This window comes from Ilyonectria robusta (assembly GCF_021365365.1).
Source record: "Ilyonectria robusta strain PMI_751 chromosome Unknown BGZ61scaffold_35, whole genome shotgun sequence".
NCBI lineage: Eukaryota > Fungi > Ascomycota > Sordariomycetes > Hypocreales > Nectriaceae > Ilyonectria > Ilyonectria robusta.
In genome coordinates, this window is record NW_025764469.1 from 187,048 (window position 1) to 203,700 (window position 16,653).

The 16,653-nt window shown below is 51.3% G+C and overlaps 8 protein-coding genes across 8 annotated transcripts; 6 read left to right on the forward strand and 2 right to left on the reverse strand.

The window, feature by feature from the left end:
* Positions 1 to 31: 31 nt before the first annotated feature.
* Positions 32 to 1,035, forward strand: BGZ61DRAFT_147698 (uncharacterized protein). Its single transcript, XM_046237327.1, has 3 exons — positions 32 to 284; positions 339 to 374; positions 497 to 1,035. The coding sequence occupies exons 1-3, from the start codon at positions 243 to 245 to the stop codon at positions 836 to 838; spliced, it is 420 nt and encodes a 139-aa protein (XP_046096374.1). The 5' UTR covers positions 32 to 242; the 3' UTR covers positions 839 to 1,035.
* A 1,343-nt stretch (positions 1,036 to 2,378) lies between these two features.
* BGZ61DRAFT_463598 (ribonuclease H-like domain-containing protein) lies at positions 2,379 to 3,854 on the reverse strand. The gene has a single exon (XM_046247415.1). The coding sequence runs from the start codon at positions 3,593 to 3,595 to the stop codon at positions 2,846 to 2,848; it is 750 nt and encodes a 249-aa protein (XP_046096375.1). The 5' UTR covers positions 3,596 to 3,854; the 3' UTR covers positions 2,379 to 2,845.
* Positions 3,855 to 6,120: 2,266 nt separating this feature from the next.
* Positions 6,121 to 6,399, forward strand: BGZ61DRAFT_319847 (uncharacterized protein; the record flags this gene model as incomplete). Its single annotated transcript, XM_046238921.1, has 1 exon — positions 6,121 to 6,399. A coding segment is annotated over one exon (279 nt), but the record flags the coding sequence as incomplete, so codon positions are not given.
* A 564-nt stretch (positions 6,400 to 6,963) lies between these two features.
* BGZ61DRAFT_539579 (ankyrin repeat protein) lies at positions 6,964 to 7,719 on the forward strand (the record flags this gene model as incomplete). Its single annotated transcript, XM_046254806.1, has 2 exons — positions 6,964 to 7,588; positions 7,709 to 7,719. 2 exons carry the CDS (start codon positions 6,964 to 6,966, stop codon positions 7,717 to 7,719), a joined length of 636 nt encoding a protein of 211 aa, XP_046096377.1.
* Positions 7,720 to 8,465: 746 nt separating this feature from the next.
* Positions 8,466 to 8,678, forward strand: BGZ61DRAFT_368682 (uncharacterized protein; the record flags this gene model as incomplete). Its single annotated transcript, XM_046241910.1, has 1 exon — positions 8,466 to 8,678. A coding segment is annotated over one exon (213 nt), but the record flags the coding sequence as incomplete, so codon positions are not given.
* Positions 8,679 to 10,258: 1,580 nt separating this feature from the next.
* On the forward strand, positions 10,259 to 11,394 carry BGZ61DRAFT_463604 (ankyrin repeat-containing domain protein). The gene has a single exon (XM_046247416.1). The coding sequence runs from the start codon at positions 10,375 to 10,377 to the stop codon at positions 11,206 to 11,208; it is 834 nt and encodes a 277-aa protein (XP_046096379.1). The 5' UTR covers positions 10,259 to 10,374; the 3' UTR covers positions 11,209 to 11,394.
* Positions 11,395 to 11,449: 55 nt separating this feature from the next.
* Positions 11,450 to 13,061, forward strand: BGZ61DRAFT_463605 (uncharacterized protein; the record flags this gene model as incomplete). Its single annotated transcript, XM_046247417.1, has 5 exons — positions 11,450 to 11,747; positions 11,835 to 12,467; positions 12,504 to 12,586; positions 12,618 to 12,838; positions 12,950 to 13,061. Coding segments are annotated over 4 exons (1,194 nt in total), but the record flags the coding sequence as incomplete, so codon positions are not given.
* Positions 13,062 to 14,768: 1,707 nt separating this feature from the next.
* On the reverse strand, positions 14,769 to 16,186 carry BGZ61DRAFT_147738 (uncharacterized protein). Its single transcript, XM_046237328.1, has 2 exons — positions 15,891 to 16,186; positions 14,769 to 15,836 (listed from the first exon to the last, which is right to left on the reverse strand). The coding sequence occupies exons 1-2, from the start codon at positions 15,969 to 15,971 to the stop codon at positions 14,832 to 14,834; spliced, it is 1,086 nt and encodes a 361-aa protein (XP_046096381.1). The 5' UTR covers positions 15,972 to 16,186; the 3' UTR covers positions 14,769 to 14,831.
* Positions 16,187 to 16,653: the final 467 nt, after the last annotated feature.

Consider the following 16,653-nt stretch of genomic DNA (forward strand, 5'->3'; position numbering starts at 1 on the left):
TCCAAAGAATCTGCCATCGCTGGCATCTGAGCGAGCAACCCCATCAAACATCTCAGCCAACGCCGATGCGAGGTACGTAAGAACTACGCAGCTCCATCCAAAGACAAGCAAGTCAATCGCGTCGGTGACGATTATTTCTTCCGTAAAGACCATCGCCGTCATTTTCACTCTCAGTACCATGGTCTGGAGTGCAGACCCATAAGGGACTGACTGCGCAACTTGCCGACCGCGATGAGCCGGTGATGACTTCGCATGACCCGGTCCCCTTCATCATTCCACAAGAGGTAAGCACACGCTTCCCATACTCAGATCGGCTCATATAACGAATGGATGAACAGCTTTTAAACGCAGTACCCAGAATCTCTTCGCCTCTCGTTCGTCTTCCATCCGAGTTGCTCCTCAACCTCTTCTCCCACGTCACCGATCCCGTAGATCAACTCTGCTTGGCACTCACCTGCAGACGTCTCCTCCAGATTTCTCATTCCTAGTCGTGAAGATTCCCTCCGTGGCGAAGCACAAATATCTCCCCCCGCCGCTCCGCCATAGAATGCTCTCGTTGCTGAGAAGGCTGGCCCCTTTAAATGCGCGCGGGCGGCCGAAGCGAACATCAGCGCTCTGTTGCGATTGTTTATGGTACCGGCCTACCAAGAAGAGTTACTGGAAAAAAGATGGCGAGAGATACACCCTCGTGAAGCCGGGGATAGGCGCGTGGGAGATTTGGGACAACAGAGTATCGACGTGGACATCCAGGTTCTCGTTCCAGTGTCCAGCCTGTTGGCTCAAAGAGAGAATGGCCATTTTAGAACGGGCTGGCAAAATTCAACGGCCTCTGCCATGAACTACTTCACCTCCTATTATCGACCATTGACACCTTTGGGGTCAAACAAACTACGGAAACACCTTGACTCCTTTCCTCGATACATTCTATTCTAGGACAGGCTTGCTTCTACTCAGTCTATGACATGGATGAGGAGACTTTGGCCACACTTTGTGAGTGAGATGGCCGTGCCGTTGTCCGTGCGTTTGCGGAACGCATTTGACTCGAAGAGCTTGCAACGGGTGATATTACCTCTCCTCGATAGGTCGCTTCTGACCGTTCTACCCCTGCGTTCCATCCTACTGTGGGCGCTTTTCCCTGACCATCTGGCGGCGCCTGGAAGCTTATTGGTGGTACTTAGCTTGCATGTGGCTGTGATGTTCTGTGTCGCGGGAAGCAGTTTCGCGTCCTGCGATGCGCCAGACCGTGGTCCTACTTCACACTGAGATGCCAGTCCCAGATGCCACGATTTTAGAGCTTACACACATTGGGTTCCACTACTGCGTTCCCTTCCGCAACCACTCGCCAGGGCACTCTACAGCACCACCCTCCAGAGCACCCTACCCGCGCCCACCTTTCTGAGCACTCTACAGCACCAAGTCCCTGAGGCCCCGTGCAATGCAACACTGAGCCAAAGCCATGCGACACCAAATCCGGAGCTCGCTATCAACGTCCATGTGGTCGAAGATTTTGTTCAGTTCGTTGTCTCAAGCAGCCAATGATCTACTTCAGACATATTGATAGAACGGCGGCACCTTCTCCATTGCGTGAAATGCATGGCGAGAACACGCAGACGTGAGGCAATATCTACTTCTGCCGACTGCTGAATAAATCCTAAAGAATGGAATGGATTGTGCATCGGGGCGACGCGCCCTGAAGCCTGTTATCTGGAGCTGTTTCCTGGGACTAGAACCTGTTCCCGGACGCTGAAAATGGAGGGGGTGTCCAGAACATGGGGAGCTTTACCCAGCTTCACTTTTTCTGTAAACCGGTCCCTCCTCAGCGCTTACGAGGAAGTTTAGCAGCTTCCGGTTCCCGCCTTCTGTAGCGGGGTGCATCCTAAACCCGGCACAACTATGACAAACTCTCCCGCAAAGACTGTTAAAGTAGTTGTTTGTTTGCTAACAGCATTCTCTATGGAATCGGCGTCAACCTCGGAGAACAGGCGTGTGTGGTCCCGAATATCGGCGGCTAAATGAGGGGCGACAGCCACAATCCACTCTGTCAGCTTCAACATTGAGCGCTTCAGGTTGGCTTCCAAGATACGCCAATCCTCCTCTCCATAACGTCCCACCCCAATGCCGTAGAGGACATCTAAGGCTTCAATGCCACTTCCCACAGCAACCTGAACAAACTTGCGACATATCTCCAGACGATTGTGGTGGCTCAGCGTGGCAATCCATATGAGTCGTGCTATTTCAATAACCCCTTATTGCTAGTGATATAACTTTTCACGTGACATTCGGTAATGTCAGATCTCGTGATCCCGTAAGTGGGGTCTGACGGTCTGAGTTGGTGGCCTTTGGCACAGCGAAATGTACGATCAGATGAGGCCAAAATAGCCTGATTGAATTGATGATAATTACGACCTTAATAACGTCGTTATGACTGATGGATTGACTGTGTTGTCGATCATCTTGACCGGCGAGGGATTTCCCTCATCTACGGTCTCCAAGACCCCCGCTTCCTTAGTCACGCTAGCCGGACCGGATCCCTCCGTCTAACAGTTGTACGTTTAGTAAAAGGGGGTTGTGCAAATAGCACGACTCTTGATCATTGATGCCACCCCACTAATGTTTCTCTGGATTTGCGGGGCTCAAATAATCTCCTTTTGACTTAAATCTCGAGTAACTATCCATCGTGACGACTCCGCCATGCCTTCACGTCCCAGAACATGGATGCCTCTTTGCAACGGGGTCTACCACCCTCGGCTAGCGCAAATGTTCAAGGCCTACCCGAGTTAAGCCATCATTCATTGCCGTACTTACGTAACGAGCGGCCGTTATACCTCCAGGCAATGCCATTCCCTTAGACCAGAACACCCAGTTCATTAGTATAATCCTCACGACTCTCTTGTCTGCAAGAAACTTTCGCAGCAGCGTCCGCCCGAGTATTCCATCTGCGTGGGACCACCCAGAAGGAAATCTCGCAGCCGCCTTCCGCAAAGGCCCCAATGACCTCAGACAGCGCCTCCCAGAGATCGCGATTAGCAGTTGGTCTACCAGCCGCAGTCCGCCAGTTATTGCAGGCCCAATTCCGCAGCCAGGTCGTGGCCCCCTTGCCCACATACTCAGAATCAGTGATGACCACGATACGCTTCCAACCTTCCCCCCACCACACGCGGTATTTGAGAAAGGCAATGACGGCACGTAGCTCTGCCCTGTTGTTCGTATGAGTTTGCACCTCGCCGGTTGGGCCCTTGTTCTCGAGGGCCCGTGCATGCGTGCCATTTGAGTTCTCGTTGAACACAAAGGCAAAGCCACCCCGCGGCGTAGCGAGACCATTGGAAGCGCACGCGCCGTCCGTGTAGACGGCCATTGTCTTCAGATCCGTAACCGCGGGGGCAAACCTGCGTCGGATAATAAAGCGTTCGGTCCTTATGTTGCTGAGGTTGTTGATGAGGCGGGCCGGAAACATGAATTCGGGGGACGTCTCCGCTGGGGCTTCGAAGATGGTTCCCGTCCAAACGCCGGCGCTAGCCATGGTGAGTACCTGAGTGGATATGTATTGCCTCTGTCGAGGGCAAAAAGCGCTTACTCTCCGCCGCCCATGACGCATTTGGCACGAACGACAGACTGTGAATCTGGCACGGGCCGAGGGGCCAAAAGACTGCCGGGTCCGAGCTGGCGCTGCACATCGGCTAGTTGATGAAGCTTAAGTGTCACTGGTGGCTCGCAGTTCGTAAGAGTGAAGTCCCCCAGAACATCAATAATCTTCCGTGGTCGGTCTTCACTCTCGGAATCATAGTGCGCCATCTTGAGGTGTCACGGCGCTGAAAGGAGCGAAATCTTGTATTAGAACAGGCGAAGAATGCATGAAGCAAGCACACTTGACTTGACTTGACTTAAATTCCTATTCGGATGTGGCCGCTCTTTATTCCGCAGCAATGCCCGGTTAACGGGGTATGCTGACAGCCGAAGCGCCGAGGATGAACCGCGACGCCCCACTTCGCCCTGCTGTTGGACCTAACAAGTATTTCCTTCGGAAACGGGGCCGTTCTCGCTTCTGCGCCAATCACCCATCCACAACCATCCTCGTCAGGAACGGGGCCCATTCCCGAAATCCATCTCATTTCCCAAATTGATAGGGATCATTTGGGAATGGGGCCGGTTTCTCATTCTACACCCCGTAATATGCCTTGTATACGAAGCCATCGGGTCAGTTGAAATTACCCTTTTGAGTTTCGCGGCCATTGCACTAGCCTATTTGGGATTTAGCGCTCAAATCTATAGCCAACCAGAATTTAGCTATCACGCACTAACTTCATTTGATTTTCGCGGTCACGCACTAGCCTAATCAGGATTTCGCGGTCAACTCAGGGGCAAGCTCATTGTCAGATAATGTCACGAGCCATGATTCTGTAAGGCGTCTCATTGGATGTGTGTTTATTCTGAGTTGCATATGATCCCCGCTCTGAGTCCCTGTACATCCTTATACTGAAACCAGCTAGAAGGATCCAACAGCTATAGCAGTCACACGCCATATACACGCCCAGCTACCCAAATACACATCGTGACAGATAACCGTTACGCCACGAGCAAAAGTGTAGGCCCACACCTTGTGTGGAATAATAGTACCCTATATGTTATGCGACACACCCCCCAGGTATAAGAGAGTTCTTCTGGAATACCTGCTGTAGCACTAGTAGCTGCTGTGGCGTCCTAGCTGATAGCGAGGCATTGTGTGGTTGGGCCCCCTGACTGGCAGGCCACGTGGCTGGTCTCTGCATATTTTTATTCCTTAGAGAAGCTGGAATCGAACTCACGACCCCCCTGGAGCCATGTCGGGCATGCGCGAAGTGCTTCCGGGCTCATAACTGTCAGACAATTGGCTCCACAGGGATCATTGATGGCACCAGTCAATTGATGAGAATTATCTAAGGAGCAAGAACTCAATGACAAGATGCACTGAGTCGTTCAGCTCTTTATGCACAAATGAAAACATTGCCTGTTTAGGCAGTAGCAGCTGCCTGGTAGGCAGCTGCTGTAGTGGGGCAGGGCTGATATGTGACACATGGGCTAAGAACTGCCGCTGAGGCAACACGGTGTCAGCCGCACGTGGGCCTGACCCCCTGTCTGTTGGCCTGAGACAGTGAGTGGGAGGGGAACCTGAGAGACCAGCCAACGCCTAGTTCTGAGTGGAATTTCAGCCACGTGGCTGAGGTCGTGGCAGAACCGCGTCGCGTCTTACGGGACGGATGTCCTTGGGTGCCAGTAAAGGTTCAAGCTTTGGTCTGCGGGGGCAGGTACATCGACCAGGACAATAGTGGACTTCAGGTATGCAAAAACAGACCAGAAGCTAGTTGTTCATGTATGCTGCTTCGTCCAAAGGGATGCCTGGTGTTCGATCTGACGCATGCGTTTCAAAAACAGACACCTTGTGCTCTCTGTTCTAGGATAGCTTGAACTCCGGGCTGCTATGTAGCGGTTATGGTGGTAGATACAATTATCATGACCATCCTTTGTCGAGATCTGCAAATACCGCTATTATGGCTATTCTTGGATTTCAGCTGGTCATCTTGTCGGCACACCCTTGCGATGCCGAACACTTCGTGCTGATTGGTAGCCAGGACGAGTCCAGGGCCGAGCGACCCGTCCCGTGCCCACTAATCCGGGTCAGGTCTTGACGATCGCCCTTCGTGTGCCACACACTCCAGTCGCCCACGGAGCAGTGAGCGACCCAACGCGTCCACGACGCGCTATGCCCTCTAGCAGCGCTAGGAGACCGCTGATCGCGGACATCGACGGGAGCAAGCGCCTCCATACAACAGATTCTTGTGCTCATTTTCACTATCAGCCGTTGCCTCTTTCCCAAAATAGCGATGTACTGTGTCGGGCCAATCAGTGCGAAATGCACGAAATCGCTTCTGTCTCGGCGGAAGTCTAAGCCGCAACTCAGCCACGGTACAGCCTTGCTGAGCACTCACCTCAGTACCGTTGCCAGAACCCCTCCCTCATCTCGGGTTGTTAAAGCGCAAGCGATACTCCTCGAAACTACTTCGCTGACCATCAGTGCGTTATCGCGTACCATGGCCGAGGCTGTGGGCCTCGCTGCAAGCGTCACCGCAATCATCGCCCGTCCGCCAAGTCGCCGTCCTCTGCCTCCAGTACTCCACCGCTGTCGGGAACGCTAGGGCCGATATCACACGCCTCCAAAGCCGGTTGGACGACCTAGGCACAACCCTCCAGGGTGTTCAGCATCTTCTTGATAACCGGAATAATCAAGCGCTCGCGACGTCGCGAAAACTGGTCGACTCTGTTGATGGCTACACATCAGAGCTGGTCCAGTTGCTAGATCCGGGCAAGGCCCGAAGGGCGATGCGCCGTTTCGGACTTCGTGCCCTCAAGTGGCCGTTCGATAGCAAGCAGGATGGAATTCGTCCACTCCAGCGCTCAAATGGAAATTACAAGGAGATCCAATAGCATGAATCCACGACGGAGAGGTGTTATGTGGTGGCGGAGCTGAACGACATGGTGGTGAGGCACTCCGTGCACAGACACTGGTTCTGCAATGTGCATCAAGAGGGGACCAGTAATAGCCTGTACCACTCGTTGGCGGGAAACGTATCTGTCTGCCTGGCCATAAACTAGCAGCAGGACACTGCTATTGGCCAGTTCAGTTTCGGTAGTTGCTTCTACGCGGCTCACGCACAAGCCACAAATTGGAGTACTTCGTTGCAATGGAAAGGAGGAGGGGGGAAATGCCAAGGCGAACGGGGTCTTCGGCAGGTACAAGTACTCCGAGCTTCCCCACCTAAGATTGCCATGCCCGTCTCACTATTCTCCTGCTGTTTCCTATACTGTGTTTGACGAGACTAGCACACTGTCTGAGGGTCTGTAGCCTGGTCTATAGCCTCGAAGCCACTGATCCGACACTCGAAATCCGGTCCGCAGTACACGCTCACAGCCCAGCCGAACATCGCAGACATGGACCCCCTCAGCATCGTTGCTTCCGTTATCGGAATTGTTGGCGCCACGACGAAGACCTATGAAACCATCGATAAGATCACTGGTCTGCCGAAAGCTTTCGACCAAGTCCAGAAAGACCTGCCTCTCGTGCGAAAGATTCTCGAGCGTGCCCAGGAGAGGCTCAACAACTCGGAACCCACCGACGACCAACGCAAGGCCATCTTGGCCATCGCCAAACCCTGCGATGACAAGGCCAAGGAATTAAAGAGGATCTTCGATGAGCTCGAGACGAAATGCAAAGAAGACCAAGGTGCAGAGAACTGGGCTAGGGTCCGCGTGTGGTACCGCGAGGCTCTGCGCGGCATCAAGGCACACCGTGTTGAGAGCCTCATGGAAGACATCTTGAAGGGCGTGGAGAAGCTGGCATGGAACGAGGTGTTCAAGCTGGCGATGCAGGAGGATCTGGAGGGCATCAAAAAGGCCATCGAAGAGCTGTCTAAGGTGGAACGGTCCTTGGAAGACTCCGAGATCGACACCCAGGGGGCGATTCACGCAAGTCAGACAGTCGCGGAAGGTGCTACCGCCCAGATGTACAACACGCAAGGAGGCAGCCATACATTCAACTCTGGGAAATACATCACCAGTGAGACGATGAAGAGAGAGAGAGAGAGAGAGAGAGTTGTATTTAACGCCAGGGGAGCGCGAGGCGCTCCTGCCTCCCTGGGGGCATGTGGCGTGCAGAAGACTATCTAACATCTGACAGCTAACAGCTAAGCTAACAGCAGCTATAGGATATCCTGCACATCTGGCCTAGTAGCTAGGAAAGTTTCAATCCGCACCCGTGGGCTCCTTCATTCGAGCTCGTGTTCGGTCTGTGGCTGGCTAAAGGGGTTTTGAAGTCAAGGTCTTAGGTCGTTGAGAGAGTCTCTCAAGGGGCTGCTAGGGCTGCTAGCAGGGAAAGGGAAGGTATCTGCTGGCCTATCTCTTGAGAGAGGGCGGGCAGATTGTCTCGAAGAACCGAGTGGTCTCCAGGAAGTCAGCAAAGTCCGTAGGGCTAGCTATTAGGCGTAGCCAATAGTCCCTTGGGGTCTTTGGATTGGGCTTGAAGACCGGCCACAGTTGCTGCAGCTGCTTGGTCTTCCGACAGTGGATGAGATGCTCTGGGGCCCGAAGCCCTCCGCATGAGCAGCGTTGGTTGTCTTTATGTTTGAACCGGCGATGATACCAGTCGAAGTCTCCGTGGCCTGACCTTGCGGCTAGCAGGTAGTGTAGGACTGGGCGAGGGAGGTCTAGTTCCTTTGGGCAGGCTAGGGAGGCTGCGAGACCTAGGTCTCGATATCCTCGGCAGGTAGGGGCTGTTGCCACCCACCAGTCTGAGAATTGGGTTCTGATCTTTGCCTTTCTCAAGCCGCTGACTCCGGCTATTGTAGGCGGCGCCCACTTATCTTCCGGAAGTGCGGCTCCTGCCTTTGCTAACTGATCGGCCTTTTCATTTCCTTCGATACCCTGATGCCCTGGGAGAGACGATGAAGAGGGTGCTGGGAGAGGAGCATTCCCACACGCTGAGCAGTATGGCCAACCTGGCGTCGACATTTTGGAGCCAAGGCCGATGGAAGGAGGCAGAAGAGCTAGCGTTGCGAGTGATGGAGACGAGGAAGAGTAGTAGTAGTAAGTCAACCACCCATGTAACCGACCCCCCCTCGTTAACCGACTCATCTGTAAGATTCAGATAATCCAACAATCTAATTATTATATTTCAACACAACTTCATCAAATAAATAGCTAAAAATGCAGAGAAAAAAGTATTTAAAAGTCTCTCAATCGCTCTCTTCGCTACTCAAATCCTGTTCAAAATACCTTTGTGTAGGCCGCCTGACGCGGGCTGACCGGCGTACGGGGGCCGGATCTTCCTCCGACTCAGAGCTACTCTTCCCATCCACCACGATACAATCAAGATCGCCTTTCTGCGACTGAATAACGGGTTGATCAGGCTCGCGATTGGTCTCTGCAAGTATTTGTGCGAGGCTTATAAAGCATTCATTCGGATCCTGCCTGATTTTAGTTTTTTCTTCGGTTGCGCCGCTTCAAGCTGCACACGTAACCGCTTCGCGAGCTCGATTGCAACCTTGTCTAACGCCGCAGCCGCTTTCCGAATTGAGAGCCGTGAAGAAGGAGAGCTGCTTTTGGCAGAGAAAAGCTTTACAACGTCGCTGCCACGCTTAGGCGTTACGATATCGTGAGTTTCTGAGAGAGGTAGTGCCGACTTTGTGAGTGTCACGGGCCAGGGCCCATATCCTTGCGGCTGTGCCGCAAGACGTACTAGGCTCGTGCGCGCCAGGGATGAGAAATCGTTCCACAGCTCAGGGGCACTTGGGAACTTCTTTCTTTCTTCTTCATCTTTGATGTAAATAGCATCCTGGACTAGATAGCTGGAATCCAGCTACTAGAGGCCGTTCACAATATGCCTTTTCTGTGCCATGTAGAATCAACTAGAAGCTGCTTGCTATGTGGCAATAAGTGGCAACTGTCATCTTTAGTGGCGATATTCCTGTCAGCCTCTCCAGCTCCTTCAAGGGGCTTCCTTGCCACTATTCAACACGTCTTGTAGAAAACTCTGATATGTCGTGAGCGAGATGGCACAGAATCGTCATCCATCCACCTTTTCCACCATCAAAGCTAAATGAGCCTAGGAAAAATATTATCTAAGACTAGTGAAATGCCTTCAGATATCGTACGAACCTCTCCTGTATCGGGATTCACGTGTCTGTCGTGTTATGGCGGCCTCTAACTCTTTGACGACGTGCTTTGGCTGCGTTGGAGCAGCGATGCGCTGTGAACTAAGTGAGGTGCAAATGTGAATGGGATAACACGAGCGCTTTGACGACGCTGGTTTTGGGCCAACATAGTCCAAAATTCACTCAGCTATGGAATAACAGTAGACGAATCGAATGATTCTACTCAATCAGCTGTACAGGGCGTGGTTGTGGATGAAAATGGCTTTAAAGACGACCTTCTATTTCGTACGAAATCTCTCTGCACAGGCCCAAAAATGTTGACAGAATCCTCAGACCTTTTAGTCGAGGACCGCATATGACTTGCCGATTAGGCATATTCCGGTCCGCAGACCCACAAATGGTCTGAAGCTCGCTGAGGTAACTGGGGCCTTGGCTACTCCGCGACTGCTTATACCTAGAACTGTAAATAGCCTAGCGTACTTGGCCCTATGAGGTTAGTCCTCCCCGGGCGGAATAAATTTAATTCATTCATTCATTCATTCATTCTTATCGGCCAGAATATTTCCGTAGTGCCGTGCTGAGTCACTATTCTGCCGGGTCTGACCGCCTAGTCTAGGTTAGGTCATGCACAGGTTGTTGACTGCTTTCCACGACCTTGCCGACTATAACTTGGCAATTTTACACATCAACCAATATGCACAACACTACCGGCAGCTCTTCTTCAGGGAATACCCTGGTTGATGATACAGCCATTCCTATTGTCTGGTACAATGATTCCTCCAACGTGCGTGGCCCAACAGACGATCTCATCCACGCTGTGCTGGCGGGAAACGTTGCTCGGGTTCAGCATCTTTCGATGCGGAACTTCTCAATACCGGCTGCCGACTCTTGGGTAATCTATCAAGCGTGTCTTCAAGGCCTTGAAATGATGCGCGCTCTTTCTATGAACCCAATGTCTAAGCTCAATCGAGTAATGCCGTGGCAGATGGGGGATCGGACCCTACATTTTCTTTTGCGTACTCCCTCGGATCAATTTCTAGGAACGAAGATTTGTGCAATTTCATTTCTTATTCAGAACGGAGCTCATCCTCTAGAGCAAGATCGACAGGGAAACAATGCTCTACACATCCTTGCGGAGATTTCCACACAAAGCGACGCCGACGGAGTCGGCATTATGAGGGTTTTGTTGGACAAGACTGAAAGAGCTTTTATTTCCAAAAGCATCCGGGATGCATGCCTTTCCAAGATTGACAGTCGCAATATCCCTTTAGAGGATGGAGAAGGCTGCACAGCTTTAATGACTGCAGTCATGTGCGACAACGCCGGCTGCGTTCAAACTCTTTTGGAACATGGTGCCAGTCCACACCTTGTTGGCCCTTTGTACCAGCCACCTCTCTATTTCGCCGTCTCAAAGAACTTTGTCACGGTTGCTAAGCTTCTACTGCAACATGGAGCAATCATCAACCCTGACATCGAGGCCAAGGCTCGGTCTCCGGAGATGGTGGAAGTCCTCAGACGGAATTCATGAAGTTATGAGATGGCTTTGGGGCATTGAATGCAGTATATGGCAGTCAATTCAGATGTTTGTCGATTGAAATAGCAATAGGAAGCAGTATTTTCCTCGTGATAAGAGCCTTGAAGAAGTTAACTCTGGTCAGGAGAATCTTAGAAAGTATAATCACACTTAATCTGTTGTTGGATCGCGCAGGGATGCTGAGTGCACTTGGCAAAAGGTTGTTATTGTTCTTCTTACCTTCTTGCTATCAAAGGACGAGACTCCAACACGTCCCCGACCTCAGTTATTGCGACATGACATTGACGGAGCCGTCTTTGACGATCCAGCCACCCAAACAGCCACTTCAACACGCTCAACATCCTCTTTCACTGCAGTTCTGGCAAGCAGAGCAACTTTTTCAGCTCCCATAACGGCTCAACAAGCCCCGACAGACACCTCACATTCCACGACGCGATCGCGCAGTACATCTCCCACGAAGCGATTCCAAAAGACGGTCGGCCTGTTAAACCTGGTGCGACCCGTTCGTTTCACAAAAGAGCGTGATCTTGGAAGTGTTCTTCCGGACGATGCTCAAAAGATTTTCAAGGCTCTCCCTGCGGTCGAGGCAAAAGAGGAGATTCTGCCAGCGATTCTTTGAGGGCATTCGGATTTTCGGGATACAAGAATTCGCGGCTTCATGTGTAAATCCACACAAGCCTCTGATGAATCTAATGCGGACAACGAGGCAGCACTGTTTGACAATCATGCACACCGAGGAATTGATAACGATTCCATTGCTTCATCCGATCTCCATCGATGCGAAGCCGCTTGGAACCGCCTCGTCCACACACCACTTCTACGGCGTGCAACCTCTCGTTTTGCTTTTATTGAAGTCGAGCCCATTGCCTCAGCCCAGATCATGCCAGCGTTTCGTCCTTTGTCAAAGACTGGTGATCAGACCCCATCCCAACCGTCCAACACCAGGGTATCCAGCGCAAGCAGTGCGTCTGAGCAGGATTTGAGAACGCCACAGACTCGGCCGAGTGCTGTTGCATGGTCAGTCCATAAGATGGTTGACTTTGCCGTCGTGCTTCGTGCCGAAAAGGAGCTTCAGAATCTCATTGACACTTTTTTGGACAAGCAGCCGTACACAATGGCTACCATCAACCAAACTATATATGAGCCTCTACGCATCCGGCCAGCTTCTATCTTCATCGAGACCAAGACCTCACCCGGCAACATGGACACTGCCAATGTTCAGCTTGGTGTCTGGGTCGCTGCGTGGCATGAGCGTATGCGCAGTATCATTGCGCTCGGGGGAGGAATAGACAAGATCATCACGATCCCCGTCATTCAGGTAGTCGGTCGTGTCTGGACCCTCCTATTTGTCATGGATGCAGGCGCGGAAATTGTAAGTTACTTCGCACTCATCTCAACTTGAGTATCTAACAATGGAAAATAGCGCGTGCTGGATGGGGAACTTTCGGATAGGTGATACCGACAGCATTTTTGGCATTTACCAGTTGCAAGCTGCCATGTTCGTGCTTGCCGACTGGACCAAGGACACATTTGAGCCCTGGTTTACTGCCCTTCTGACTCGCGCAACTGGATCACAGCTCTAGTAGTGACGAAAAGAACCAGCGTCAATTAACAAGCGAAAGAGGCACCGTGGTTATCACATGAAGTTTGTTTATATTTCAATGAGCATCCACGGATGCAGCCCCTCCATGAGGTTCATCTGCAGTCCATCCATGTGCTGATCACATGGACCAAGATGTTCAAGTCGGAGGATGCTCTGGATAACAAACAGCCTACGACTTCAACCAGGAAAACTCAGAGAGCTCCACGCCAATCGCTGGACAAGGATGACAACGCCTTAATCACCCTCCTTGAACTATTGCAGTCTGAGCACAGCACGATGGGGAGACGGCCGGTCATCAAGCTCAGCACCAGGGCGTGCTTTACCAAGACGAAATATACCTGACGCGTCAGTCTGCGTCCTCCATGGCCTATTTTTGACGATTCAGCGACCGTTTGCACCAGGCCTTCACTGGGTCATCGCCTCATCGACTTGGCTGTCCGGTTGAATTCTCCTCGCGGTGTGAAGAACTTGGTCAGCAGCTCCATTGGGAGTTATTCGATATGACATTCGGCATGAAACAATCCCAAAGCAGCTTTGGGATAGTTAGCGACAAGGGCTTCCAGACAGATCTGAGCGACCGAACGCCAGAACCTTTCATGTTCGACAATCAATACCAACGAGACACTGGCAGTGTGTAGTATGAACTTTCTTGCGTCCGGGCAATCAACGAGTCGTCGAAGCAGTGCGAAGATGAACACTAGCCGAGATTGGATAGAACAACGCAGTTCATTTCCTCCTCTTGCGGTTGCATTTTATGCACCTCATAGGATGTCCGATAAGATTGACACCCAATGGCTTCCACAGCACTCTCTGGCTTGACAAGGCCATCACGAAAGATTGACTACAGTATCATCCTCTCTGGTTGCAGTAAACAAACATGGGCGGGCGCGTACATTGCAGCAACGACTGGGGAGTCGTCCTGAACTAGCAATCCAATCAATCAATCAATCACGCCTGAACTTCAAACAAAGCCTATCACCGTCACCATCGAAACCAAGGCGGTCAATAGCCCTGAAAAGGAAGCTTGTGTGCAGCTGGCGTCCTGTAGAGTCGAGACCAAACTAAGATATTTTGGGCCATATTATATTCTTCTTTATCCGACTTGCTCCCAATGTGTTCAGCCTATTGTAACTTGAATTTCTTGATCTCAATGCATCGAACAACCACTGAAGGAGGGATATCTGTACATCTTTTGACGACCTAAGCTCGCTTTTACTTTAAAGTTGAAAGAGACTTACTGTCTCCTGCAGGGCCTGCCAACGTCTCGATTTATCTTTACGGGTCATTGCAACAGGTGGCATGAGCTACTTGATCGGCTCGATTTTAAAATGGAAGAGAAATTACCGGATGATGACGATACAGGGAGATGATCAAATTAAACCCGGCCTACACGCATCTTGTTTCGACTCAAAGACAAAAGTCAGAAACGGCCTTGGTTTGGAGGTCATTGCCCTCGCATTCGTACCATCGCTAAGTGCCCTTTAGCCAGCTTCAAAAGCTCGGGGACCATGGACCTTGATGGGATGATCTACATTATCTCCTCTCCGGGGAAAGAGAAAACTGCGTCGATGCCGTTTTGGTTTTAATGGAAACCCCTGTCGAAGACCCTATCATCGGCTTGTTTGACCGGCTGCAGCCACAATAGGCCGGTCGTAGGGGTCGAGTCTTACGGGCGGGGCGGATATGGCTGAAGGCGCAGAACCAACCTTAGCGACCAGTTTTGGCATCAAAATACCTACACACTGGGAGCAACGCTACACTGCATCCAGCGACCTTCAATATTTCCAATTCATGTGGTACTCAAGGGGAGATGGCGCAAAGTGACATAGCAGGTTGCCGCACAATTGAACAAACCACAGAGGAAATCTCACCCGGCCAGCCTGTCACCCACGCAGGATAATTACTGCGATCGACAGACTATCATAATGTGCTAACATGTTTATCATGGCTGCATTAATATATGTTTAAGTTATTTAAGTACATAGAAATATGTTTAAGAATATGAACAGTTACGCTACCTCCTCGCTATCTCTTGGATGGCACTATCATAAAGCTGGTCTGTACTCTCATCATCTCCCCGATCCAATCCGCAGTTCTCCACATCTATCCTCGTGGTGACCCGAATCCCGTCTTGCGCCTTAGTTGGATGCAATGATGCCCTTCTCGCCGTTGTAGTAACCGCAACGCCGGGCTTCACGTCTTCCATGTATATTGCTTCAAGCCTGCTTACCGACCGCCCTTTCCTATCACCCGTTTGTGTCCGACTACCAGAAAGCTCCACAAATGCGGCCGTGTTATGGTACGGATCCCCGGAACTATTGTCTCCCCGATGTTGGACAAATTCGATAAGCTCTCCTAGAACCGCAAATTCGAGCTTGAGCTTAATCGAGTATGTGACGGCTTTAACTCCTTGCTCCCAGAGATATAGACTTTTGTATTCGATAGCGAGAAGTCCGGTGTCCATAACCACAATGAAGATATTGATGGCGAAAAGCTGCCACATGAATCGCCGTTTTCTCCCGAAAGCTGTCTTGAAGAATTCCAAGGTCTTCCAAATATAGAGGCCAGAGATGATGAATTCCTGGAGACAGAAACACGTCATCTGGACCTTCTCGAGCACGTTGTATACGGAGTTGAAGCCGCGTCGGTTTTGCGCGGGACTGTAACTCGACCCGAAAAAGACAACCGTTATCGAGGTATGCCAAACGACACCGTTGACGATAATCATCCAAAGGACGGCGCGGAGTATCCTTTGGTTGTTGAGGACCAAGTGCAGTCTCGAATAGAGAACTACTGATTGTCCGGATACTAAAAGCACCCAGCCAGGCGAGTCAATAACCATGCCGACCCAGTCAGAGGTCAGATTAAAGTGAATAATGAGCAAGCCAATGCAATACGGAATAATTCCAAAGGCCGCCAGGGAAATACTCCAAAAGTAGAGTCCCTTGCGTCGTTTAAAGGTCATCATGATGAGGCCAAGGAGTTCGAGCGCATTGTATAAAGATAAAGTCGAGCAGGCCTGCGATAGCTGTGTCAGCGCAACCATCATAACTCAAACGTATGGAAACCATACAATGACCATGACGGACTCGGCGTCATAGGTGCTTTGAGCCCTCCGGGCAAAGCTGCACTTGGAGGTGCTCGATAGTCTCATTGTCACCGCACTGGACTGTGATGAGACATGCGCAACCGAAAAAAACCGAGCGTTTCGAGCAAGGTGGAATTCTCATGCATTTTACAGTGGGTCGACAGCACGCAGAGGATCACTTACCATCTCGTGCTAGGGGCATCTGTGACGTGAGAATAAATTAGTCGGTCCACATGGCCTCCATCGCTCCGCAACACCCGGCTGGGGCCCCGTTCTGGGGAACGCGGGGTGGTGCTCGAGTCAGTTCCCCAGAAAAACCAAGGAGAAATGCCCAAAAACCAAAAACCGAAAAAAATTTCGCCGCTTTAGCGTTGTCGACATCGCTTGGGGAGACGGTACGGAAGGCTATTGGGGCAGCTGAAGTCTCCTGTCAAAATCCCTGTGTTAGCTACGCTGGAAGTTGCCTCAGGTAAAAATCTTGCTACCCTGCTTAGTCCGGCACACACGATCCAAGGGGGCGAATCGGGGCGGACCCGGGAGCCAACCAAGTCGCCACTATGGAACGAAAATGGGGCTGATCTTAAACCAATTTGGGACATTGCTGGATATTGAGGCGCAAAGGAGGTTGGGAAGTGTTCTCTTTTCTCCTTCAACCACCCTGATTGGTTGGAAACGTGAACAGTGACCTGCCCTTCCAAGCTCGAATTCGAGTGCCCAAGGAAAGTGAACGTGAGAATCACGCCACTCT